Source organism: Oryzias latipes, chromosome 22, assembly GCF_053564925.1.
Source record: "Oryzias latipes strain Hd-rR chromosome 22, Olatipes_Hd-rR_3.1".
Classification (NCBI taxonomy): domain Eukaryota; kingdom Metazoa; phylum Chordata; class Actinopteri; order Beloniformes; family Adrianichthyidae; genus Oryzias; species Oryzias latipes.
The window spans coordinates 18,609,395-18,636,418 of record NC_136258.1 but is presented as its reverse complement, the minus strand read 5'-3'; the positions used below and the strand labels follow the sequence as shown (position 1 = coordinate 18,636,418).

General features: G+C 39.0%; 1 protein-coding gene across 13 annotated transcripts in view; it reads left to right on the top strand.

Moving 5' to 3' along the window:
• The first annotated feature begins 4,272 nt into the window (after nt 1–4,272).
• Nucleotides 4,273–27,024, top strand: part of eml1 (EMAP like 1) — a 44,855-nt gene continuing 22,103 nt past the window's right edge. For 3 of the 13 annotated variants that reach the window (XM_078940323.1, XM_078940322.1, XM_078940319.1), the window contains exon 1: nt 4,307–4,464. In XM_078940323.1, the coding sequence (XP_078796449.1) occupies nt 4,437–4,464 (28 nt within the window). In that variant the 5' untranslated portion in view covers nt 4,307–4,436. Of the gene's footprint in view, nt 4,465–16,628; nt 17,143–27,024 lie in introns of those variants that run through there. The other 10 variants (XM_078940321.1, XM_023951984.2, XM_078940315.1 and 7 more) reach the window with 8 other exon arrangements.

The window sequence follows — 27,024 nt, the reverse complement described above, 5'->3', positions numbered from 1 at the left end:
TTTGGATCAAGTTCATAACTCTCAGGCAGTGGAGGTGCTAAACATTTTATTGGGGGGGTGGGGGGGATGGGTTGCAACCAATGAAAGGATCAACAAACGTATTTAAGTTTTTTGATTGTTATTAAAACTGAAAATTCAGAGGTTTTTTCATTTTTATTTTGCCAAGGTGCTATTACTAATGTAAAGCAGTGGAAAAGAAATGTGTAGAAAGTCTTGAAAGCCCAGATGGGCCGACACACAATACAGACACACAGCAAATAATTTAAGGGGGGGTTAAGATTTCATTCAAAAATATTGCTTTTGTAGTTTTTGCAGTGCTTACATAAGCTTTTAAGTATCATTATTGATGATTTCTTAATCTTTGTCAATAAGGATACAAATATTGACTCATAAATTGGGGGACAAAGCTTTTTGCCAGTGGGGCAGCTATTCCCCCCTGCCCCCCTTTAGCACCGCCCCTGTTGTCAGGTCTGAAAATGTAAAAAAAATGTCTCTTTTCAATACTTCTGCATTGAAAATGCAGATTATTGTGTCCTTACAAGTTGTTTATTGTCCATTTGTGACAATAAAAAATTTGATTTAGCTCTAATTTTTAAACATTGAGCCTTGTTTTGAACTTTAGGGGCAAAGATTTGAGACTTGACTGAAGCCCCTTCCATTTATGAGCAGTAATACAGAAGATCAAACATTTTGTAAGGTCAATGTGTTTTCGGATGACCTTTTTTATCAAAAATAGACATGATGAAATACATTGTATCAGTATCACACATGTGCTCCTCTTGGCACAGTAAAGTGCAGCTTTGGCCTCCATGTTCGGGCCGTTAAACCTGCAGAAAGCTGTGAATTGCAGCTCCTTGCCACAAGTCCTCAATTAGGGTTCTGCCCACAGAGCCATAAAACAGTTAGTGGAATCATTCAGAGGCTGTTATATTTGACACTATTAGGACTTCATTAGTACCTGCATACACTGCTCCTGTTGCAATTGGAGGATCATTAACGTTGGCATTTTACAGCAGCTTTCTCTCTTCCCTTTGGCAATCCTCTGAGATCCTCAAAACACTTCAAAAAGGCTTCAATTTGCTTGCTTTTTTTGCAGCTTTTTTGTAAAGACTGTTATCGTTTATGATGCATAGTGATGATTTTAAACGCTTAATGAGATTTCTCTTATAAGATGTAGGAGACTTTTTTAAAATATCCATAAATGAAAAATAGTTTTTAATGAGACTCAAAGCAAACTGACAAAGAAGCATAAAAAAATCCAAATAAATAGGTACATAAAAATCTGTCCTTGAATAACCAATAAGAGTTTAACCAGACCGTCACTAAATCAAGACTATAAAGCAGAACCTGATGGGAATTTTTTAAGAAAATAGTAATAATAATAATAGTAATAAGAGGCCAAAATTACAGAAAAAAGTCATGAAACCTTTTAAGATATGTAAATATTATGGGAAAGTTTGTTAGTATGAAGCTATTTATTATATTTTTTCCTTTGAGTATATATTTTTATTGGACTTGGACTTGAAAATTTGGATTGGGCAACTAGACATTAGGACTTAAACACTGTCCATATAAGATAACCTGACAGAATCCAATTTAAAAGGATTTATGCGAAAGTAACAAGCAAACACATGTTTTTTATGCAACTGTAATAGTCACTTTAAAAAGTTATAGTAAATAAATAAATTAGTTATTTAACATTAATGAGTAGTTATATTTATTTTTCATTACATTTATTTACATACATAAATACACACATACATACATACGTTATATCTGGCCCTTAGAGGACAACCACTATACTGATTCGGCCCACGGTGAAAAGGAGTTTGACACCCCTGCTGTCCTCCTATTGGTTTGCTTTCAAATCAGTTTTTGTTGGTCCATCTTCACCTTCATCTTAATCAGATGTAACCTATAATGATTCAATAAATAAGGACAAACAAGTTCTGGAATGGACGATGTGAGAGGGCTCAAAAATCAATTGGCCACGTCCCCTTTATAGGACTATTATATAATGGAACAACATGGATAATTAATTTTTTTAACCAAACTCTGGTGGTAACAAATGACCCACATGTGAAATTGACCTAAAAATGAGAAAGGAATAAATGTGTAGAAGAAGAAATAAGCAAAATGAAGGTTAACTACTCAACAGATGTGTTCAAATTCCTATTTATCACCTTAGAAAAAATATACCCGATAACAAAATATGTCAACTTGAATCAAAAGAAAAATTATTAAATACAAATTCCAATTCCTTCTCTTCCTAAACCAGCTCTTCACAATTATGTTTCTAACAAATGACTAGCTCCATATATGTCTTCGTTTTCCTCCTCTGAGTTGTTATCTGGATGAAAACCACACAGCTCTGATATTTCTCATTATCATTGTTGCACCCATATTGTTAGGTTAGGGTTGCGAGGGGCTGTAAGCTAGCAGGAGAGCGTGTTAACAGAGGGTTCTCAGCAAGATAGGGAAGGGGGTCTGGGTTGCTCTGTGCTAACTAATGGCTAAAAATGGCATAATCATAATTAAAAGACCACTGGGAATGCATTTAAAGCAGATCAAAAGATGGCTGGAGGTTAAGTCACAGCAGTGGAACTCAGACATGGATCGTAGAGAAAAAAAGTGAATTTTACTCCAAAAAATCAGGCTAATTGGAATGTTCAGACTTTGCCCAACCATGAACGCTTCAATGAAACAAAGCTGGCATGTGGTTTGCTCGATCCAGTCCCTTCTGTGCTTAAACCAGCCTCAGACAGGATGTGAAGGAGCTGTCCCCTGGGTCAGCCCAATTCAAGATCCTTCACTTCCTCTCGCAGACTGCCGGTTCCCATGTAGAACAATGCCGACCTTTGGACAAGCGTTGCAAAAAAAGAAACTGAACTGGAATGAAAAATTGGAATTTGTTGTTAGAAGTAGCTTCACATAAACTTATATTTTGAAAATATTTACTTAAATTTAAAATATTTGTTTTATTATTGTCCGAAAATGGACTTAAATGTCTCAATTCCTTTTGTTTCTTCTGTGTCCTCTGACTTAAATCTACTTAAAACAATTAACAATGTCAATGTTGACACTGTAAACATACTCAGAAATGTCAAAAAGGGCACATATTTCAGCTGTACGAAATTTCAATTCATCTTGTATTAAAAAAATGACAACATGATATGTTTTAGTTTTTTTTTTAATTTGTTGCAAAAAACAAGTGAGTCCCTGGTAGCTGCTCTGCTCTGCTCTCTGTTTGCCAGAGCTCACGGGGTCAAGAGGTCTCAGAGGGGTGAAGGTTTAGGTTGTGTTTGCAGAAGGGCCTTCGGGCTCCTCTGCAAACGTGAGCCGGAGATCAAACGGCGGAGCCGGTCCCGGCTTGAAAGCTGGACCTGCAGGTCGGCGTGGCAACTGTGGCGGGCCTCTAGGATAGATCACAGAGCTAGAAGCCCTCTGACATCTCACCCTTATGTCCCCCCACCAACATCTGCCGCTAAATCCTACCCTTCCTGATACTGGAAATGCTGGACAAGTCTAGCATCTGACCCCACTTAGTCACATGCTGAACCTTTGCCTCATATTAATACTGGATTTCAGCTGACAAAGGGTCAGCTGAGTGAACCACGTTAGGAGAGGAGGGACTAATCAAAGCTGCACTGAATTAGTTTGGCACACTTAAGTGGATTAGGAATCCGTGTCGCGTTGAGAAGCAGCTACAAAAAAAGCACCTTCCTTTTGTCCCCTTTATTAAAAATACAAAAAAGAACCAGTTTTGCCCTCCCTAACCTCTCACAAACTCATCCTCTGACTTGTTTTTGTAAAAATGGACAAAACGTGGAGGTCATGCTTACATTTACGGTCTGAAAAAATAAAGTCACCTGACCCAGGAATTTGCTTAGTACCCAGGACACTTAAGAAGCTGAGAACAACAAAGACAAGCTTTTAAATGTGATGTAGCAGGAACTAACTGGGGCACCACTGTCCCCTAGTGAACACTGGTGGTATTGCTGCCAGAAGAACAGGAGCTCTTTGAGAGAAGTCTCAGTGGGTGAAACGTTTAGAAGAAATTCAGCTGACATTTGAACACATTTCGTGTCTTTGTAATGTAATATACATTTTTATATAATTGATTAAGAGTCAGTGAAACACAAGAAACCACAACAGCCTGCTGTTATGAGAGAAGAGTTCTCCAAGGGAGGGCTGTTGGTTACAAATTTAGAGTCCAATGGCGCAGTGTGTGGCGTTGACTGACACAAGTTCTGACCACTGGTCAGGCTGTGAAAAGTGGGAGTGAGTGGAGTCCAGCAAGCACTCTGAAAGGGAAATAAGTCAGTCCAGAAGGGCAGGAAGAGTCTGTCAAGAAACTGCAACAAAGGAGACTTTCAGTGAAAAAGAGAGGTTCAAAGAGAAGACATTGTCCTCTTCACTTCTTCTCTCCTGTAAGCATGTCCGACTGCGAGGGACCACCCATGGGTGAGTCGATTCAGAGTATGTGACTTAAAAGTGGATCCACGCTGTAGATTGATATCTCAAATCTGTAAACTGTTAGTGGATCTGCATCCCGTCAGTTTTGAGAGAGGGGAGGGTCTTTTGTCTTTTGGGACTTCTCAGCCTGCAACTATTCAGGATCCAGTTTTATTTGAGGCCTTATATGGAGTCTTGGATCGAATGCTTTCTGGTTTCATGTAAACAAAGTCATTTGGGCTCCAAAAAATATTATAAATGAACAGGAATAAAGACAACAGAAGAGGAAAACAAAGGAGAAGGTCATGCTTTTACTCATTTAGTATACTTTTCAGAGTATAAGTCTCTGTTTTCCTATTGTTTGGAGTGACTCATGATTTAGAAAACATATATGTATATATACAGTACAGACCAAAAGTTTGGACACACCTTCTCATTCATTTTATGACTATGAAAATTGTAGATTCACACTGAAGCCATCAAAACTGTGAATTAACACATGGAATTATATACATGAGAAAAAAGTGTGAAACAACTAAAAATTGTGTCATATTGTAGGTTCTTCATAGCTGCCACCTTTTTGCTTTGATTATAATGATTTTTTCTTCTTCTTTATTGTGCTTTTTTTCATTTGCTTCAGCGGCCTATATTCCAAACCGACTTACTGTCCAAACAGTGGATGTTTTAGTGTCAAAGTAAACTGATGATTTTGCGAACAGCAGTTAGAATAAAGGAAACTTCTCCAGGCTTTTTGTTGTTGTTGTTAATCTCCAAGTGGCTTGTTTCTTCCCTGTTCTGCTGTAATCCATGCATGATTCCCTCCTCAGCCTGATTGAACATGACTCAGTTGGATGAGAACTCTTTGAAGTTGCTACTTTGAGTCATTCCCTTCTTACATTTTCCAGGAAACCACGTCAATCTGCTAAAGTCTAGACAATTCTCACGCGTTTTGTTAATCTGAATCCACCTGGCGTGGTCAACAAATCCTGATTGTCCTCACATTTATGTGAAATTGAACCCTTTCCCACCGTACGTCGCTAATTGATGATTTGCCAGTTAATCCAGGACTCCTGCAGACATTTAGCATCACCTTGAAAAGGAAAAAATACTTTTTAATGTAATTGGAAATGGCATGTAGGGGAGAAATTTAAGACGTTTTTTTTTTAATATTTCTTAGTTTCTCCCTAAATTGGAAATTGGAAGTTTGCCTGAGCTCATTGATTGATTGGTTTATCAATCAAATTAAAAGGAAGCAAATAAAAAAAAGACCAAAAAAAATGTATAAACTTCTAGACATTTCAAATTTCATAACTTGATACTCAAAATAAATTACAGAAGCTATCGTCTTGACATTATATTGCTTCTTAATCATAAACAGTGTGTCTGGACTAAAATTTTCTATCCTGGCAATAAACTGCAGCATGATTTGGTAACACCCCATTTAGTCAGCTCCAGATTCAAGCTTACAGCATGTTTGAACCCAGTTGTCCTGTTGGGACTGTTTTGATGATATGTTTCCTTCTGCTGACCTTTAAAGTCAAAACAGACTACAAATAACTAAAATAAATCTTTGTTTTTCACTTTTTGCAGATACAGCTACAATGTCCAGGCTAGCTGTTTCGATGTTTCTCTTATATATATATATATATATATATATATATTTTTTTTTTTTAGCTTTTATTGGCAGTAATTGCTCAGCAGGAGACTTAAGATGAGAAAATAATAATTTCATAACAATGATTCAGCAACCCATTGCCCCATAGTAGCTGGGAAAGGCTCCAGCAACCCCAAAAAAAGATTCAGCGGGTTTGCATGGATGATTCAGCAAATATGACTTTGTGGAAGGTTTAGGTAACGTTTTAAAATAAAATTTATAATGCTCAGTATTATGTCCATTAAGTTGATTTTTATGCTTTGAGACCAGAGCAGCTTTAACAAAAGAAATGTTGCTGTAGTTCATTCACTCTCCTGTAGAAGGCGGTGTAATCCCACTGACAACCAGGGAAAAATACAGTCAATTTTGTTTATCCCCTGTGCAATCCTAGGCACTTTGGCATTGGGAGTTGGATCATCTAGACCCACTAGACAGTCCGCTGAACCTTTTTTCTTCAATGATTTGTGGTCGTCATTGATGTCCATGGATTACATGAAATCCTCTTCACCTTTATCCACCTTTGTCATGGTAGGGAGAACACTTCGATGTAAGGGTGGGGTCATAGGACAGCACAAGGGTTAAATCCACCAAAAACTACAATTCCCAGAGCCCCACCCGGTCACATTTGGTATCACTGAAAAGCCCCAAATTTTCTCTGTAGATACCAAAAGGAGTTCATTCAGTATTGTGTAGTAGTTTGGTGATAATCGGGTTAAGAAACATGCTCTACAGAGGACAGATCTACATTGCTGGTAGTCAGGAGAAATTTTGTAAGCGAAAGAGAAAAAAACAGGATCCTTTAGGAGAAAAAAGGGTTAATGTGGAGAAATGAAGAAACTGGGAGTGGCTTAGGAGGGCCATGAGAAGAAGACTTTACTGAGAAAAAGTGAAGAATGTTTAAAAGCGGTTGAAACTTGAATTTAGCGGCTGTTTATGCCATAGCGGCTGGGTAGCTCGGTTGGTAAGGTGAGAGACTGCCACGCAGTGTTCGAACAATGGTACTGTGGCAATTACAACATTACATTTAGATCAAACCAGATTTTGTTTTCTATTTTCTTGTGGTGTCACAGCTGCAGGAGCCTTTAAAGGTTGTCTTAAAGAAAACTGCAATTTTAACCACATTTTTTAAGGCAGGCATGTCCAAAGTCCAATTGTGGGCCAAATGCAGCTTTCATTGAATCAATATTTTGCATCCCCCCAGCCTCTATTAAAAGCTGTATGGTTGCCTAAATTACGTTTTAAGCTGTTGTAAACCTGTGGCAACACCGCTCTGTCACCCTTTCTAGCACATTGAGGGTCACTGCCTCCAGGACAAGAGGAAATTACCTTTTTTTCAATCAAATATGAAATAACTGTATGCCAAACATGCCAGGAGACTATGGCTGTATTCAAGAAGCTCAACATCAGAAGGGACCACCAGATGAAACATTCAGGGAATCAACGATGTGAAAAATGAACAAAATTGACAGAAATTTTGGCTAAAAATGTACTTAGATGCATTTGTTTTCTATATGAAGACATGAAAATGAGTCCATCACAAAAAAATGATCTTTGCGTTTTGATCAATGCATTGTTGCATTGCATTTGCACTGCATTGTCACCAAATCTGGACCTCTTTGGGAAAAGTTTGGCCCCCCCCTGATCTAAGGTAACCACTTTGCTGCTGACAAAGCATTTCTATTAAGGAGAGCATCAGTGGAATTCAGTTCAAACTCAACTGCCTCCAACCTCATGGAGCAGTGGAACAGAGCAGCAAGTGTGTCTTTAAGTGTGTAGCAGAAGAGTGCAGATGATGATGATGCATGCGCCCATCTGACGTCAGCATCCATCTGTGCCTTGGATGTGGACACCACAGGGTTCTGCTGATGCTCTTCCTCGTTTCGGCTGAAAACTGTGCTGCAGGGTTTTAACAAAACCAGAGATTTGGAGCCAGTTTTGACTTTGAAACATCCATGAGAGCGCTCAGGAAAAAACGCTGATTTGAGCCGGCTTCCAGAGAAAAGAGCTGAGTTCTTGGCCTTTCAGAAAGAGGGGGAAGGGTGTGGATGTTTAAGCAGTCTGCTCAGATGTGATTAATGTTGTCATCGCTTAGGAGAACGCACAGTCCTGCACACAGAGCAATAAAAATGTGTGACCGTAACAGACACACACACCTCTGCAGAGCTGGGATTTCATGCAAAGGAGGAGGAGGACGAATTTCAGTTCTTCTGAGCTGATGACCTCACTCAGTAAAACAGACTGAATGTGCGGAAATATATAATCTAGAGCCACATGATCAGATTATATGATTGATGATGACAATAGATTTTGGAAGGATGAAACAGATGGGAAGAAGCTGGGAAAATGCATTTGAATTTTTATTTCCTAATAGTTTTTAATTTTTTAATATAACAAGTTCAACAACTATTCAAAGTGGCTCCATCTTTATCCTAAACGGTACCGAATGTCAACATCATACTGTCTGTGATTTATTACATATATTTTTTGCATGTTTTCCACTTTTTTTTTAAATAGTATCGACTGAAAAGTTGGCCAAATACTACATTGTAATTTTGTGTAACTATGACAAGCTTTTCACACAACTGAAAATCTTTGCTGTTTGACATTTTTTCATGAGAAAAATGCAACAAAAACATGTTAGAAACAACAGAAATGTGATTTTCATCGCATTTCATTGCTTTCCTTGAGTGAGAGAGCTGGTAGAAAGGGGAGATATGTTGTTGCCAACCATGTAGGTGTAGGAATGAGCGGCAACCAGGTTTTCCTCAGTGACTCTTCAAACTGACAGTTAGTTAACCAGTGAAAACAGAGACAAATATAAAATCTCAAACAGGTTGTGGTTCTTGATGGTGCTTCAGGTTTTATGGCTGATTGATTCTCATTTGTGACTTAAGACATTCGGTTGTGTATAAGACTGACGACCATCATCCATTTTCATAACCCACTCAATCCCTTTTGGGGTCATGGGGTTGCAGGAGCCTATCCCAGCAACAAAGGCCAGGTACACCCTGGACAGCTTGCTAGTCACTAGGGCCCCGTTAGCTTATAGTTAATGTAAATGTGTGATTGGGTTTATTGCAATAAAAAATATAATAAAATAATGATCTAAAAGCTGATTTCTGAGATTTAGAAGATCGGCTTTTAAAATGCTGACTCAGGTGCTGCGATGTATGACACAAATGTTGGGAAAAAAAATGCAACAAAAAAAAGCAGCTAAACTGTTTATTTAATTAATCTAATTCTTCTAAAATCTTACTGAGTCCATATAACAGAGAAGCTGCAGATCTATATAACGCTGCCTCCTAGCCTCAGGATTAAAAGCTATTTTGAGGTCAAAAGCAGATGCTCCTCTTCCTCGCTCACATGCTTCCTCTGTGATCTCCCACGTTGTTCCTGACACAGAAAACGAACAGTTTGTTGTTTGTTTTATTTACCCAACTTCACCACAAGACAATTTGAGGTTTATTTATTGACCGAAGTGCTAGTTTTGCCGGTTAAATTCCTGATTCAAACCCCCCGCCAATGTTCTGCATTGTTGGATTTCTGGATGCAGCTCAACTGCATTAAAACACGAGTGACCCAGTTTTTCTGAGTTGTAACATCATCACTTGGCACAGCGGCGCTCTGCAGTGCACAGCTGCCTTCACACGTCTTAGACTCCACGCTCACATCCCCTCCATGTTCCCTGTAGCTGTCTCTAAAGCCAATCACAGTGGGTTTCTTCTGGCAGCTTAGTGATTTTTTTAAAGCTATTTCCCCTTTTGTAGGTTTGAATCCAGTCTGTCTCTTCCTTCTGAATGATGCAGCTTTTTCTCAGCCCCCTCATCTGGCATCTCTTCTTGAATCTGGGTCACGTTTCTACAACAAACGACAAAAGTTGGCTTCAGTTTCCTTCAGTTTACACACGCAGGCTGTCAGGCCGGGCTACACATGGCGCCCCGTCACCTCAAATCTACTGCAATGTGGAACTGCAGCTTGATAAATATTACATCAGCTGACATACCTGCCACAAAACACGGAGGCACTTCTGGGAGATAATGAAATCTGACTTCCAGATTCCTGACACTACATGCGACAGAAAATATGTTTTAAGCTGAGCTCTGCCAGTGCCCCCAAAAAGAGGTATCTTAATTACGAGTCGATTTCACCTCATTGGCTTCAGTTTTCTGCTGCTTTGATATCAGTGCTCCTGTCTAAGCTTTTATTTGAAAAAAAAAAATAGATGCACATGTTTGCAGCCTGGACAGGCTTAACCCTTGTGCTATCTTAGGCACTTTAACGTTGCGAGTTGGGTCATCTAGACCCACTAGACAGTGCGCTGAACCTTTTTTCTTCAATGATTTGTGATCTTCACTGTAGTCCATTGATTACATGAAATCTTTCCACCTTTATCCACCTTTGTCATGGTAGGGAGAACACATCATAGTAAGGGTGGGGTCATCTAAGATAGCACAAGGGTTAAGAGAATGTTTTCTGTTAAAAAATTATGGACATTTCACAATTTGAAGTGTTTAGATAGTCGAATTTATTTTGTTTTGCTTTGCTTCAACTTGATTCTATAATTTGTTTAGTTTCTTTTCAATTTCACTTGATTTATTTTAAGCACTGATTGTAGATGATACAACAAAATCACACAGATGTATCAAACTCATTACAGAAATAAGGAAAAAATGGATTAGAAAATACAAACATATGACTGTCTCATCAATCATAAATAGAGGTTTTTTACAGTTATGCATTCAATAAATATACATGGGTCACATTAGATTCAATAAATTTGGTACATAGTGATTATTAACTAAAGTCAAGTAGAGTTTGATTTATTGTTTGAAAAAGAATCGGAAGAAGTCTATTTATATAATCCCACTCCTACTGAATAATTTTATTTTATATATTTATTTGTATTAATTTTAGATTTCTGCATAGTTTTCATGGTCTTCAAGAAGATTTTCCAGCGTTTACATTTCATTCTGAGACACTTCACAATGTATTAAGGCTGCATAAATTTCTGTTGCAAGGCTGAGGATTCAACTTGACCTTCAGCACAAGACAAAATAAAGAGCCATGAAAAAATATTATTAAAAAAATATTTGCTTTTTTGGTCTTTGCTGCAAGATCATTCAAAAGATATTAAGTGAAGCCGCAGTCACCCTGAACCTTTAGAGGAATGTTTCCTCCACCAAAGAGCAGACCGAGAAATGATCACCCAAAAACAACAGAAATCTGAGGAGACACGGAGAAAACAGCAAATAATGGTTAAACAAGGGTGCAAAGCAGGAAATTGTTGTCTTAATGTCCTGGGAGACTGCAGGTTCAAATCCCCATTTTAAAGACTCCCTGCTGAGCATCCATTTGGGAGTGTATCAATATTTCACTCAGATACACTGTGACAACATATTACTTGACTTCTGGATCTGCAGCTATCCATAATAAGGTATTATATATACATCGACTATATATTTAACATGTTGCCTTTTAAATCTTTTGTAAATATCACGTAAATGTCAAGGTTTGGGTTTTTTGTTTCTGTCATGAATTGAGTTCTGCTTCCTGTTTTATTTTGAAGGTTTCCTGTATGTCATGGTTTTGAGTTTTACTTCCCTGATCCCAATCTCTCCTCATCGATTTCACCTGTGTCTTGTCAGTCCTGTTTGTATAAATGTCTTGTCTCTCCCTCTCTCATGTGCTGATCCATACTGTCGTTTCCCTGTCTGTCTTCTGTCCTGTTTGCCTGTTTAACCGCAGTGAGTTTTGTTTGGTTTCCTTGCTCAGCAGTGTTTTCTGTTATGTTAATAAACCCCTAGCCTTGGAACCGCGTGCCTCCCGTCTCTGTATTTGGGTCCTTCTTGTTCATCAACCCTCGTAACTGACAGAGAATAGCCGTGCGACAGAACGGCAAACTGTCCATGATGTACTCCACCTTTGCCCAATTGTTTTTGGGATAGGGCTCCAGCAACCCTGTGACCCCAAAAGGGATTTAGTGGGTTCAGAAAATGGATGGATCATGTAAATAAATATACAACCATAAACCCAAAAATAAAGTTTTTTTTTAATAAACATGTAAACTGTCAACAGCTGACAAAAGAAAAACCTGTCCATCTTACTTTATTTTTTACATTTACTGAGTGATAATGATTTATACTTTGCATAAACATGACATGCATATTTCTCAAACTCTTCATGTCATGTCAGAGAAGAGTATTATAAGTGAATGCATTTGGATCCGATAACAGAAATGTGTTCTGCACATATAAAAACAAAGCAAGATTATTGGATAACTTGTTTTCTGTAAACAAATATGGGCCAAATTATTAGCAAGATAATGATGAAATATTACATTTTATTTGTATAGCGCTTTAACTGGCACACAAAGACGCGTTACAACACGTGAGTAAAAAACAGTCAACATAAAAATGTCATATTTAAGATTAAAAGCGAATTTAAAAAGATGAGTGTTTAGTGATTTCTTAAACATTGGGAGGTCAGTGTAGTCTCTGAGGTGTTGGGGCAGAGTGTTCCAGGGGGTCGGGGCAGCAATGGAGAAGGCTCTGTCTTCCCAGGTTTGATGCTTGGTCCGACAGGGGAGGGACAAAGGGTTTGCGTCAGAGGAACGCAGAGAGTGGAATGGAATGTGACGCTGGAGCAGATTGGTGAGGTAGGGCGGGTATAACATATATGTATGAAGAGCTTTGAAGGTGATAAGGAGAACTTTGAATTTGATGCGCTGAGTGATGGGGAGCCAGGGAAGTTTCTGGAGGATGTGGGTGACGTGTTCACGAGAGCGGGTGAGTGAGCAGACGGGCAGCAGAGTCCTGAATGTATTGCATCTTATTTATTATTTTGGAGGATGCACCATTAAGTATGCTGTTGCAGTAATCTATAATAAAGGCATAAATGATGGTTTCAGCTGCAAAAAAAGAGAGGTTAAATCCCGTTTATGAATAATCAAAAACAGCTCAGGTTCCATTTGAGGGTGGCGGCCTGATGCATTTGCAGTGTTTAAATAAAGAAATTGTAAAATATTTAAATCAAAAAGTGACATTTTTACAGACTTTTCTTACTGCTCTGTTCTATGTTTGTTCTATTCATCACTGAGGGTTCATGCTGGATCCTTTTGGGGGGTTCAGAGTCATCTAACCGTCACACAGATGACTATTGGATGCAGCAGAGGATTGACCCTCTTTCCTCTTTCCTCATCAGCTCTGGATTTGAGCATGCATAATCCTGGCCCACTGACAGACTGACTGATCATCGACTGATAAAAGAAATGTCAGCAGTTTTTTAGTTGGGGGGTTCCTGCTGATGCTGAAGATGACCTTCAAAGGCCACCAGAGAGTGGATGCTGCATTGGCGGCATCAGCGGAGAACGCCACAGTTAAATGGGGACAGGTTACAGCATTTTGAGACTTAGTTATTCTGATGAGATAGCTGATTTTTTTTAGGGTTTCTTCTGAAAAGAAGCTGTTTTTTTTCCCTCTGTGGGATACTTAAAGGCGTCAACCACCTCCCACTGGGCCGCATACAAGGGTTCAGTGCTCCATATAAGAGGGTGGCACATGGAAGTCTGGGGGATTTGGATGGGGATGTACTCCACTTTTTTTTCTTCTGAATCAACGCCAGAAAGACAGAGGGAGACCCAGAAAAAAAAGAACAGACTTGTCCCTAATCTGCATCCTAAATCAGACCCACAGAGAGATTTATAATAATCCGAACAGACCAAACATCGTGGTGACTGCCTTTCAAACAATAGACAAAGGATGTTTATGTCAGTTGTGCTTTTGGGCAAGGCAAAGCCGGAAAATCACAGGTTTTTTTTCTCTTACCCCCCCCCCCAAAAAAGAAAAAACTGTTTTGCAGTAAGATGAAAACTAAAATAACCCATAAACGGAAAACAATTAACAGAATATATTTATTTCGATGAGTAAAAAACGTTTAAAGTGCCACTTCGATCATCTTTTGATCTATTTTAAAAGCAATATTTCGCAGTATTTTTTTGATTATAATTTTGCCTTTTTTAGCCATTATCCAAAAAACTGTTTTTTCCTGGGATATGGTTTCTGCAGAGCGGCAAGGGTTAATTAGAAAATTGCCTATGAGTTGTGGGTGGGACTGTTTGCGCAGAGTAAGCCTGGCTCCACTTCCCAACATCCGTCTCCTGTTAGCTTACAGCCCCACTGGTGCAAGTGGATGGATCAGAATGGAGCGTAGCAGCGAGCAGCATATTTTCTAAGTACGTACGTACAAATACGGTCTTTTTCAAACACTATTTTTTTCACCTCCTCCTGATTTACAACAATTTGAATAAAGCAATACTCAGAAATGCTTTTTTAAACTTATACTATGACTATATGTCCTTCATTATCTGAAAAATGCCAGAAGAACATGTCAATATCACAATTTTTTTAATCACAATGGGTCTTTAAAGGAGGAATTTTGTTGAGATTGGGTGGCAGATACAAATGCCTGCATGCAGAGAGCATCCTGTCTGAAAACACGACATCTGCTGCAAACGCAGACAGCCTTATGATCTCCCCATCCTCTGTTTTCACAACATCTTTGTATTTTTTTGTGGTTTTTGTCAGCTCCGTTGTGTGATATCAGACGACAAGTGTTCCCATAAATGTGGGCAATAGGCTCTTTCTTCTTCAGGCTTATTATTTTGCTCCCCTTCAAGCTGGAGTTATAAATAATGCAGAGGAATCCCTTTTTATGAAAAAAAACCCCAGTTAGACTGCAAATCCACCCCCACTTTTGAGGACCTTCGATTCTCCCTCCCTAAACTCCAACCCTGTTCACTTTTTAATTTGGTTATTTTCACCCTTTTCCAGCATCTTTAAGCCCCCTCCCCCTCCATCCCAATTCTCTCTGTCTTTCCCCAATCCCCCTTTTTCCCATTTATTTCCCTTTCTCTGCCCCCCTCCAGTCCTTGTTTTAGGGATCCTCTGTGAAGTCTGCAGCGGGGCAGATAAAGCCAGCAGACGGAGTAATAATGGCGTTCATGCACAGCAGAGATCCCACGGCAGTGCCTGGCACCAAGGGTTGGTTGCAGCTTTAGGAGAAATGTGGCATAAGCTTGTTGAAGTGTGTCCTCACATCGTTTTATAACCCGCATGGATGAGCCCGCAGTGAAATACAGAAAAATATCAGCCTGAGTAGGACACGTGCTCGACCTCATGACCGAATCTGTGGGGCAATTTCTTTCAATCACCTGGTTGTTTTGTAAAGATTAAAACATTGAATGTTAAAAAGAATTTATAAGGAAATTGTCAATTTTTTTGTAGCATTTAATACCACAGAAGACAAACCCATACCGTGATAGAGCTTCCACCATGCTTTGCTAAATGGATAGCTATGGCAAACATTTACAGAATCTGTAGTATTAGAACAGGGAACTGCAGTGGATGTTTTTATTCTAATTTATTTTGTTTCATTGTCATTTTTGACAGATATGCTTTTTACTTTACCTGTCGATCATCAATAGTTTGTAAAAAAAAAAAAAAAAAATTGAATGTGTTTCTCTATACATGTTTACCTTTAAATGTGAATGGTCAACTTTAATGTTGTAGTTCTTTGGATTTTTTTTTATAAAGATTTATTATGTCAAACAAGTTTTATGAATGAATGAATGAATGAATGTATGGAACTTCATTTATCCCACGATGGGGAAATCGATTACCAGTATAATTCAGCTTTGACTATACTGCCAACATGCTTGCAGCATTTTAAAATCTCAAAGACAAAAGCAAATAAAAAAAATAAAAGTGTCATTACTGCACCTTCAAAATAAGAGTGACCTTATGTCAAATCTTAAATTAAGGGGAAAAAAGTAATTTTACCATAAGAGAAAATAAACAAGAAAAAAGGTTACATTTTGACTTGATTCTGAATTTTGCATATTTGTTTTTAATAAAATTGTAACTTTTTTCTCCTGATTTGATTTTATAAAATAAAAATGTTCCTTTTTTTTTAATCTAAGACTTTATTCTTGTAAAACGTTTTTGTTATAAAATTATGACTTTTTCCTCATAATTTTAACTTTATTGTTAGTAAAGTTCTTACTTTTTCCTCATTTTACAATTTTGTTATAGTGAAACTTGGACTTTTTAATTTTACAATTTTAAAATGTTTTACTTTTTCCGTTGATTTTTAAAATTTTAGTCTTACAAATTATTGATTTTTCTTTCATAATTATGCATCGTCATATTTGTTTGTATGTTTCATTGATGGTGGTGCTAATACTCTGTGGTGACAAATATCTGAATTTGCATTTTTATTAAAGTTTTATAAAAAAAAATGTGATCTAATCTGAGTAACTTTATATTGATTTTCATTAGTTTTTATTTTATTTTTTTATGTTACTCAAGTAATGATTTGAAAGAATGTTTTATTTGGAAAAATATAACATTTTGAAGCGATGCCTAAGAGATTTTTGACACCCCTCATTTTATCCCCGTAAGCCCCTCCCATCCTTTCAGCCCAGTGGAGGAGGCGGGCCTCCCTGCAGGCCCCGCCCCCTCTCACGCGCCGACTCGTCCAGTGACAGAAACGAAGCTGGGCTGTCCCGCAGCCTCTCCAAACACACACACGCCCGTCCGCCCGCGCGCGCGCGCTGTCAGCTCAAGCGCTTTTAAAGCTGTTGTGTTTGTTTTTTCTTCAGGCTGTAGATCAGCGAGATTTAACAGCTTTTTTGTTCAGAACGACAGGAGGGAAAGAGGAGTCGAAGGAGGCGCACCTATCATCCCCCCTCCATTCATGAATCGGAGCTCACTTTTTTTTTTTTTTTTTTTTAGTTTCTTTCGTATGTTTGTTCGGAGAGGTTAAAAACAAGAGCAGCCGGAGTTCACGCGACACAGTCGGAGTTTAATGGGTTACCATGGTGACTCAGCCAGGGAGTCTGAGCCGCGCGAGGTGAATGGAGGGAGCACCTTGGAGTGAAGGCTGAAGAAGTGACGGAGAAGAGAGGAGAATGGAGGACGGCTTTTCCAGCTACAGCAGCCTGTATGACACTTCATCGCTGCTGCAGTTCTGCAACGGTAAAACCTCCAAACCACTTTCTGTTTGATCAGCAGACATTTTTCAGCAGCTCGGAGTTCTGATCCTTAATTTAAGGCACGAAAAAGTAGATTTACAGCACGAGAGAAGGCTGGTTTGCTCAGAGATCAAGATCAAAGTGATCAGGAAGTCTTGGATCAGTCAGGAGGACTAGTAAACAAAGAGGATGACTAGATCCAGTAAAAATTAATCTCTGTGCTCGAGACTGATTGGAATGAAATGAGCTTTTATCTGCCGTGACACAGCAGGACAGCCTGATGTTTAGTGGTATAAAATCCTCCAGGCTTTTATTGTAATGGGGGAGACTGACTCAGAGTGGGGGGGGGCAGCATGACACATCAGTTTACTCTCATGTTCATTTCTGTGCTGCTCTGATTAATTTAGGACAGAAGTGGTCATCAGTCAAAGTGTAAGACATTTTTTCAAAGTCTTGGGTTTTCAATAAAGTTTCATTGTTCAATCGTTTGAGTGGAAAAGTGCTACTTCAACCATTTTTTTAAACAAACTTTGTTAAGTATATACGAACAGGACTGAGCGGGTAAAGGGCTTACTTCTGGTTCCAGCTAAATGAATTCAATTCAGTCACCATTTTTTTAATTTATTTTTTTGCGAAATTGCAATAAGCAGTGATTGGTCAAAGTTAATCTGACTCAACATTTCTATGGCAACCACTCTCACCATTCAGGAGTGAGCTTGTTTGAAGGCCACACCCCTATCACTTGAAAGTAGGCTACAAAATGTGTCAATCAATCATTCAGCAGAATACTACGGCTGGGTCCAAATTCTAGGGCTGCCTTCTTCCTGGACTGCATTTGTAGGCTGCTTAAGTCACAGCGCTGCAACGAGTTCTGTCCAAATTGAACAAACACAGCCTTTTTACCGATTTCAAGGATTAGTCTGGGGTATCCTTTTATGCTGTCCATATCCCAAGATGCATTGCGGCCAAACCTGGAGGTCTTCTGACAACAATGGCGGACTGTAAAACGGGACCCAGAGTTGGAAATAATTACACCTTTTTATAATTACAACCACAAGATTAAAAGTTTGGTCAAATAAGCCAGGAAGATTTGAGCCATGCCTGGTTCACTACTTCTCTCTGTTCGGGACTCACGGTTGCTAGGCAACAGGACATTTGCTAATGTAACGGGAAGAATTATCTAAAGGCTCGTCCAAATTCACAGCGGTTCACATCCAGCCTATCCGCTCGAAGAAGGACCCGGCTAACGTCCCCTGGAAAGCTGCGGCCATTAAAGGATGCAGCCCTTCAATTTCAGTACACCCAATGTAGTCAATTCAGTCCCCATTTTTGCGATATGGCAATAAGCAGTGATTGATCCAAGTCGACCTGACTCAAAATTTCTATGGCAACCACTCTCGCCAATCAGGAGTGAGCTTGTTGGAAGGCCACACCCCTATCACTTGAAAGCAGGCTACAAAATCTGTCAATCAAATGTTCAGCTTAAGTTCAACTGAACATACCTTTAATGAGGCCTCTGATTGGTAAGTTTATAACTTGAATAACTTGCAATAAAAAGATACATTTAAAATAGGATTAGCATTAATATGTTTAAAAACTAACCAGAACAAGTACAGCTGTTTATTTCTCAATAGAAGTCTTAGGGATTTTGACTTCTTGGAGCCAGCAGGTACTTCCTGATTGATACGTGATGGGGGCGGAGTCAGTTACTCCAGTTCTGTTGTAAGGTCAATGGTTCAGACTTTTGTAAAACTGGATAATCAAAGATCTATAGGGAGGTTTCCCCCTGGTGGGGGCCAATTTGCCTCTTCAATATTTTTATGCATCACGGCATTTAGAACAGGAACAACGCTTGAAAGTCATAAAAACGTAACTGCCTGTTTTGTAAATAAAGGCACGGAGATCTAATCTGTTTATTTTCAGGAGTTATGCATCTGGTTTTCTGAGGAAATAAAGCTCTGACTTCTGTGGCTAACAAGCTAAAAAGTAATACCACCCCTGTCAGTGGTTTGTTGCTCAGATTGACCTGAAGAACAGGTGTAGCAGGGTCTAAAATGGAATGGAAACCATTACATTTCCTGTTTTGTATGTCTCACCATGTTGCAGCATGAATGTGATCAGACACAATTCAGTCTTAAAACAAAAGTCCCGAAAATGAAAAACTGAATCATAAGAAAATAAGAAGAGACCTAATTTTTTTAATTATCTTAATTTGAGAAAACATGTTTTAGTGACTAGAATTTTCTTTCTTTCTTGGTAAGACCATTTTCTTACTCTATTAGCAAATAATTTTACTTATTTAAAGAAAATCTTCCAATGAGGTGAGAATTTTTGACTTATTTGGAGATGAAGATGAGATTCTTTCACTGGTGCTGCTGTTTGGAATTTTCTTGATTTTCTCACACAAACTCAAAGACGGCTGAAGTTACATCTGGACGTGTTTCCGGGGGTCCCTGGCTCTCGCGTTTGGGCCTGTCGGCGTCCAGATCCACTCAAAAGCTAACGCTGCTGATGTCATTCTCTCCCCGCTTTCACCCCGCTCTCCTCTCTGCCGTGGAGCATCCAGCCAAACTAATGCTCAGGGATTGGGTCAGCTGAGCCGTCCAGACAAGAGCAGGCTGCGTGTTTTGTCCTCAGGATTTCCCTCTAAGCAGAAATTAGCCCCATTCCGCCCTCCGACAGACAGATTCACCCGCTGACTGCAGCTTGTGAGGCCTCCCGCGTTCGTTTGAAGCAGGAAGTCACTAAAGGAAATCTCATCTTAATGAAATGAATCTGTTTTGAGTTCCGTTCCCAGCATCTGGACTTGGGTAATACATCCCAGCTATTGATGATGTTATCTGCATGTTGCAATAATACCAACCTCATCTATAAGCATGAAAAGGCGCCATAAACAAGATCATACATGAATCAAAAGATGTATATTCCTGAAATTGGGTATGAAAATCTTGTTTTTGATGTTTTTAACATGTGATTGTGACATTTTTCTGATGATAGAAGACGTATAAAGAAAATGAAGGTTTAAATTGCATTTTTTTTTAGTATTTCTTCATTCAAATTGTTGTGAATCAGGAGCACATGAAAAAAAAATGCTGGAGAAAAAGATCATATTAGTGATGTTGAAGATACGATAGGTGGGCTGCAAGCTCCGCCACCTTCTGATTCATCGTCAAGGATCAGAGGGATTAGGATTGGCTTCCTGATTGTGCTAACAACAACCACAGTAGTCATGGGTTTAGGGGTTGGTAGAAGGTTTGTGATATTGAAGCATCCTTCAAAATAAGAGTTTGTTTGCTTCTAGTTTCCTTGATTATAAAAAGTATTTATTTATTTGTTATTTGTTTTCTAGAACTGTTTCCAGTAATCCATGCTTTAAACTCCGACCTGTGTTTGAATTATGATCAAAATTTACTCAAAATGTTGAATAAAGAACAGAAAAATTTGTGATTTAAGAAAATTTGTGCCATTACTCACCTGTTTTCACATGTATCTCTGATCTAAATATCATTGATCTGATCTGGTAACTTATCTGCTTCTGCTGATTCATTTAAAGGGGGGCATTGATTTCCAATAGCTGTGTCAGTGAGAGCACACAACACATTTTTATCTTCTTCAAGTTCCCAAAATCAATGCTCCTTGAGTCTTGTCCCCCACTCTTCTTTTATTTATTTTCCATTTTTATTCATCCTCCTCGCTCTTTCTCATCTCTTCTCCAGAATCTCTCCTGCTTTGATCTTGTGCTCCAAGTGGAGCTCAGAGCTATGTTTTTTTTCCTCCTGTGTTTTATTTAGTCACAAGTCGTGCTGGCGTCCTCTCCTCTCTTTCCTTCCATTCTCACACTTTTCAGCTGTTTTGTCTCCCTTCTTTCATACTTTTAGTCAAGCATTTGGTCAAAATGCTTCTTTTCGTTTGATTCACCAATAAAGCTATTTGATTCATTTGACACAACTATTGAAAGGTTAAAGGTTATTAAGGTTACTATCAATTAAACATTATTTTTCAGGTGATATACGCTTTAGAATGTACATTATACTCATTGAGCTTCATGGGTGTTAAACCCTTAGCCACTACGTACAATTTAAACGGGTGAAAATTGGTCATATGTGAGAATATATATATACAGTAACTGTGGTGATTTCATGAAATTTTCTCGGATGAATCAGGAATGAACCCCGTTAAAACAATGGAAGAAGTACAAATAAACCATGCAAAGAACATGTAAATCCACGTAAAAGCAAAATCTGGCTCACAATTCCTGTGTCAATTACATAATTTAAATGTGATATGTGCGCCCATATACAGTCAGGACCATAAATATTTGGACAGAGACACGTTCTTTCTAATTTTGTTTCTGTACATTACCACAGTGAATTTTAAATAAAACAACTCAGATGCCATTGAAGTGCAGACTTTCAGCTTTTATTCCATGGGTTGAACAAAAAGATTGCATAAAAATGTGAAAAACTAAAGCATTTTTTAAACACAATCCCTTTATTTCATGGGCTTGTAAGTAATTGGACAATTGACTTCCATGCTATTGCATGGGCAGGTGTGGGTAATTCCCTTGCTATATCATTATGAGTGAAGCAGATAAAAGGCCTGGAGTTGATTAGAGGACTCGTGCTTGCATTTTGAAGATTTTGCTGTGAACAGACAACATGCGGTCAAAGGAGCTCTCCATGCAGGTTAAAGGAGCCATCATTAAGCTGAGAAAACAGAAAAAAAATATGCCAGAAATTGTTTTAGGAGTGGCAAAATCAACAGTGTGGTACATCCTGAGAAAGAAAGAAAGCACTGGTGAACTCGGCAACGCAAAAAGACCTGGACGTCCACGGCACTGGGACACTAGTGTTTATTGATGATGTGACACAGGACAGAAGCAGCCCAATGAATTCTGAGGTGTTCAGAGACATACTGTCTGCGCAGATCCTGGTGAATGCAGCCAAACTGATTGGGCAGCGTTTCATAATACAGATGGACAATGACCCAAAACATACATACAACTCAGGAGTTTATTGAAGCAAAGAAGTGGAATATTCTTGAATGGCCAAGTCAGTCACCTGATCTTTCAGCATGCATTTCATTTGTTGAAGACTAAACTTGAGACAGAAAGGCCCACAAACAAACAGCAACTGAAAACCGCTGCAGTAAAGGCCTGGCAGAGCATTCAGAAGGAGAAAACCCAGCATCTGGTGATGTCCATGAGTTCAAGACTTCAGGCTGTCATTGCAAACAAAGGGTTTTCAACCAAATATTAGTAATGACCATTATGTTTTCAGTTATTTCATTTGTCCAATTACTGAAAGTCTGCACTTCAATGGCATCTGAGTTTTATTTAAAATTCACTGTGGTAATGTACAGAAACTAAATTAGAAATAAATGTGTCTCTGTCCAAATAGTTATGTCCCTGACTGTATGTCCAACGCCGTTAGACATCAATGGAACGGTTGTGGAAAGCCACTGATTTGTGTATGCATTTTTCAAAAATCACACAAAGTACAAAAAATACACATAATCTACGTAATACTCAACTGAGCAAAAAATTTAGAATAGCCTAAAACCGAATTCACATACAGACCCGTCTCATCTCCACACATCGACGAATGACAAACCCAAGAAACACTTTGGAATTACGTATATCATGCATGTATCCCGATAGACCAAGATTTGGGAGCCAGTTTAGCTCGTGCTGGTTTGCGGCGCCTTCCGTCCGTGAAACCAGGATTCGACTCCGGGCTGCTCCCTGTTCCCTTCTCCACTTCTGTGCCGGTCCCAAGCCCGGTTGCTTTGAGAGGGTTGCGTCAGGAAGGGCATCCGGCGTAAAACATTGCCAAGTTTACCATGCGACTCGTTCGCTGTGGCAACCCCTGATGGAAAAAGCCGAAAGAGAAACAAGAATCCCGATAGACCAAGATATCCTATGTGGAAAATGCGCAAAATGTACATAATGCCTGCGTGACACGGCCTTAAAATGAGAAATGAGAAGCAGTTGCACCAATTCCTATTTTAGCTTCAGCCTTAGACCCAACTGCCCTTAAGACTAAATTCTGGCTGGATGTGAGTAAAAAATGAGCTAACCTGCAAATGGTTGACCCCCACCAAATAGCAAGGTCATAGACCACCTGGTTAACCCGTTGGGCAAAAATGTTCGTGCACATTTAGTTTCTACAGCCATGCTGTAGGCAATAGGTCATAGAGAATGCTTATGGAATACGCGGGGCGCAGTATGGATTTTTCTATCCCTTGTGGACTGTGCAAGGAGCTGCTTGTTGTTGTTCATGTGAAAAGTGTGCGCTCCTTGTGTGCAGTTTGACTATTAGAAATTAGTCAATTAGACGCAGTTTAATTTGTGCGGGCGTCCTAAATGGATACCCTGTGCGTGCGGCATTTGCGTGCGACCAGTAAGAGGTCAGTACGAGCACCAACTAGAGTTCTGTGTAAAGGGTACCATATGACCACACAAACCGTACATCATAAGTGTGTGCAAATGCTTACAAATACCGGTACATCACAATACGCATATCACTCTCACAACAATTGTACGTTCCATTTTCATGTCGTCCCTTACTCTTAAGCACCAGAACTTTAGCTCCAGTGTTAACATTCTTTCGACTACTGTAACTTTTCAGCCGTTGATGCAATAATTCCGGCTAATTCTGTCACAGAGAAAAGCAACTTTGTGCCGTTACCCAACACTTTACGTTATTGATCTGTTTCATACCCATGCAAGGCCGATATGTAAAGCTGATTTTCTCTCCGTCAGAATCGGCGGGTTCATGTTGATTGCGTAAAGCATTGAAGAGTTATGGGATCTCAAAGAGCGTGTGCTGTTTAGATGACACCAGCAACATCTCCAGCGTTAGGGAGTTAAGGTGGACATATGGGCCTCAAGGGGACTGTAAGACACACCTGTGCTGCCCTTATGATGTAGCTGTTCCTCTCTACGACCCTCCACGGACCTGGACAACAGATCAGCCCACCCCCTGCATGAGTGCGTGTGACTGAAACTTTAGATGAACATAGAAAATCAAGAGCAACTCAGCTTCCAACAGCATTTTCCAGGCTTCTCTGTCAAAATCGGTTTGATGTCAGTCAAAACAATACAGTAATCTAGTTTTGCTAATGTGGTAAGGGAAGAGCTAACTTAGAAAATGAGGCTGGATGTGAAACCTGCTGTTGTGTGAAAGGTTTTTGTGGAGAATGTTTGTCCTTTAAGCATCTCAAAAACTATTTGTTATCCTCCTAAATCTTCTGTTCTTGACACTTCAAGGGTACATGGGCACATTTTTACAATCGGATATCATGCCCATAGTTAGCTATGGTATTTCGGATTACATTTCTGTAACCATCTCAGCTCTATGTTCACGCTTTATCACGTAGAAGCTTATTTGATGATTTGTCAGAATGTTGGGAATAGGTAAGGCCAGGTCAATTCCCCAAATAACCAATAGGGGGCTTTCTTCATAAACTTCTCAGCCTCCCTTCATTTTAATAAAAAATGATCTACCTTCACAAAAGAAAAAGAAAAATATGTTTAAAAAAGTGTTTAAAAATTTTTTTTGGTAAGAATTAAAGTTCTTAACTTTGTTAAGGATAAATCTTTTGGTGACGCAGTTGGTCAAGTAGCGAAAAATGCATTTATGCTTTTGCTTCAACATACCAAGAAGGTTTTAACATGATCTTAGAATAACAGCGAGCAGCCTTGGCAGCTTATCTTCCATGCTCGTAAAACCTGTCTACATATCTCAAATATGTGCTGAGTTAGAGAATGGACATTGGTACGTGGGATTATCCTTTTATTTATCCCATTTTTACTAACCGAAAAGCAAAACAAACCAATCTTTTCTGTATTTTCCTATGTACAGAGAAAACTATCATTATTTTAGCTTTTTGTTAATGTAATTATGTTTATTTATTTGATCATAGATTAAGAAATGATCCATTTTTGCATTTTTCCTTGTGCTAAACTGTGCCTCCCCTTTCATCGTCTCAGATTACTTCCTGTTTTGACCTACTAAAACAGTCAGGCGTAGAAAGCAGTGGAGTGTGAGTTTTAGTGCTAAATATAAACTCTAATTCTGCCTTTTTTGGCAGTGATTTTTAATAGATTTGTAATGTTCTGGACAGCTTCTCTGCACTTTTGTTGCGCTAAAAAAATCTGTGCGTGTTCCCTTTTTTTCATGCGCACGTCCCGTCACAAGGTCAGGAGAGTCGACAGGCAGCACACGACCTTGGACGGTACGTCACGGATGCTTAAAAATATCCCAAAAAGAGAGAGCACATGCTGCATCTAAAAGGAGCTCCTGAAACCCTGATTGTGCTCCGCAGAGGCATGGGATGTTACCTGTGTGTGTGTGTGGGGGGGGGCATCTTTTCATAAATCACAGGAGTCAGCAGAACTCCAAAAAGAGGCGTCAAGTTTAGTTTCAGATCAACATTTAAAATATCACTGTTATCTGACATTACGCAGAAAAATGTCTCTATTTGTACGCAAATTGTTGCACGTCTCTGCACGGCTGCACCCACGTGCACGCTTCCAAATGCAAAATCTATTAACTATAAAAGGAGGAGAAGACTGCTCCTACCCAGCTGTGATGCTAACATATAATTTTACCTGGAAGGTCCACTGCACTCTAATTGTTGATGGAGGTGGCGAGGGGGAAGCCCCAGCGCACGGAGCCGGCAGAGAGTGCATTTCCATCACATGCTCGCCGTCTGTCTGTGACAGATGGCAAGAGAGCAGAGGAGAGGAGAACCCGCATTAGAAATTCCATTAAAAATCAATTCATCACAAGCACAGGTGCAGGAATGAGCATCCAAACAATAGACACCATGGTGTTCTGACAGCCCGGTTTCTCCATTGACTGTTTAGTAGTTCTGATTTTAGTGATGCAGTTATGTTTTTGTTTGAAGAAATCACATTATCAGTAAAAAATGTATGCAGGCATGAATACAAACAAAAGACGGTAGCTGGGATTAAAGGTTATCATTCATTCTAGAACTTATTGCCATAATTTCTTTTTGAAAATTGAAACCTACCTTTTGGACTTTTTTTTGTCACCACTGGACATAAAATATTCATCCTTCCACCTTAAATATAAACTGCTTAACCTGAAAGGTTTTATAGGGAAAGTGCCAGATGGATTCAAAGAGAAATTGACATTAAATTAAAACAAGGTTCTTGGTAACTTCTCATATACTTTCTGTCTTTGTTTCCTCAAATAATTCCTTTTTATTCTACATGTGTAAAAGTAGAATTTAAGGATTATAACAACAAATTGAATAGCAGAAACTAATTACGATGGTATTTAGACCTTTTTTAAACATGTTTTACAGCATAATTTTTCCTCCAGACAGCTGATCTATAGAATTTTCCCGTGTTTGGAGTGAGGAAACCCTCCTCTGCTGCACTTCACTCTGTTTGATTTGTGAAAATCCTGTTTCCTGTGAATCTGTGCTGTTGCTGGATCAGCAGCAGGACTCAAACCCAGGTGTGCGCTGGATGGAATTTTCACAGTTTTTTGCATCAATAAGCACAGTTTGTTGAGTAATTTAAGACAAAAAAAAGACACTGCTTGACTTGCAAGTACAAGGTGGTGTGGTTCATTACAGTGAGGATCCAGATAGACTGTTTTAGAGGAGTAAAGGGAATATAGTGCCCTACATTTGGATTTAAAAAAATGATGGATTTAAAAAAGTGTGAAGCAAGAAAAAAGTGGGAAATGTGTCGAAAAATTTAGTGTTGTGATAAGAAACAGTTATGGACCCGTATATGATACTAAAACTACTAGCCTATTGGTCTGTTTTTAAGCATAAACAAACCCAATCAAAGGAGTAAAATTTGTTTGCATTCTCTGAAGAGTCTGTTCTAACGTAAAAGGGGCTA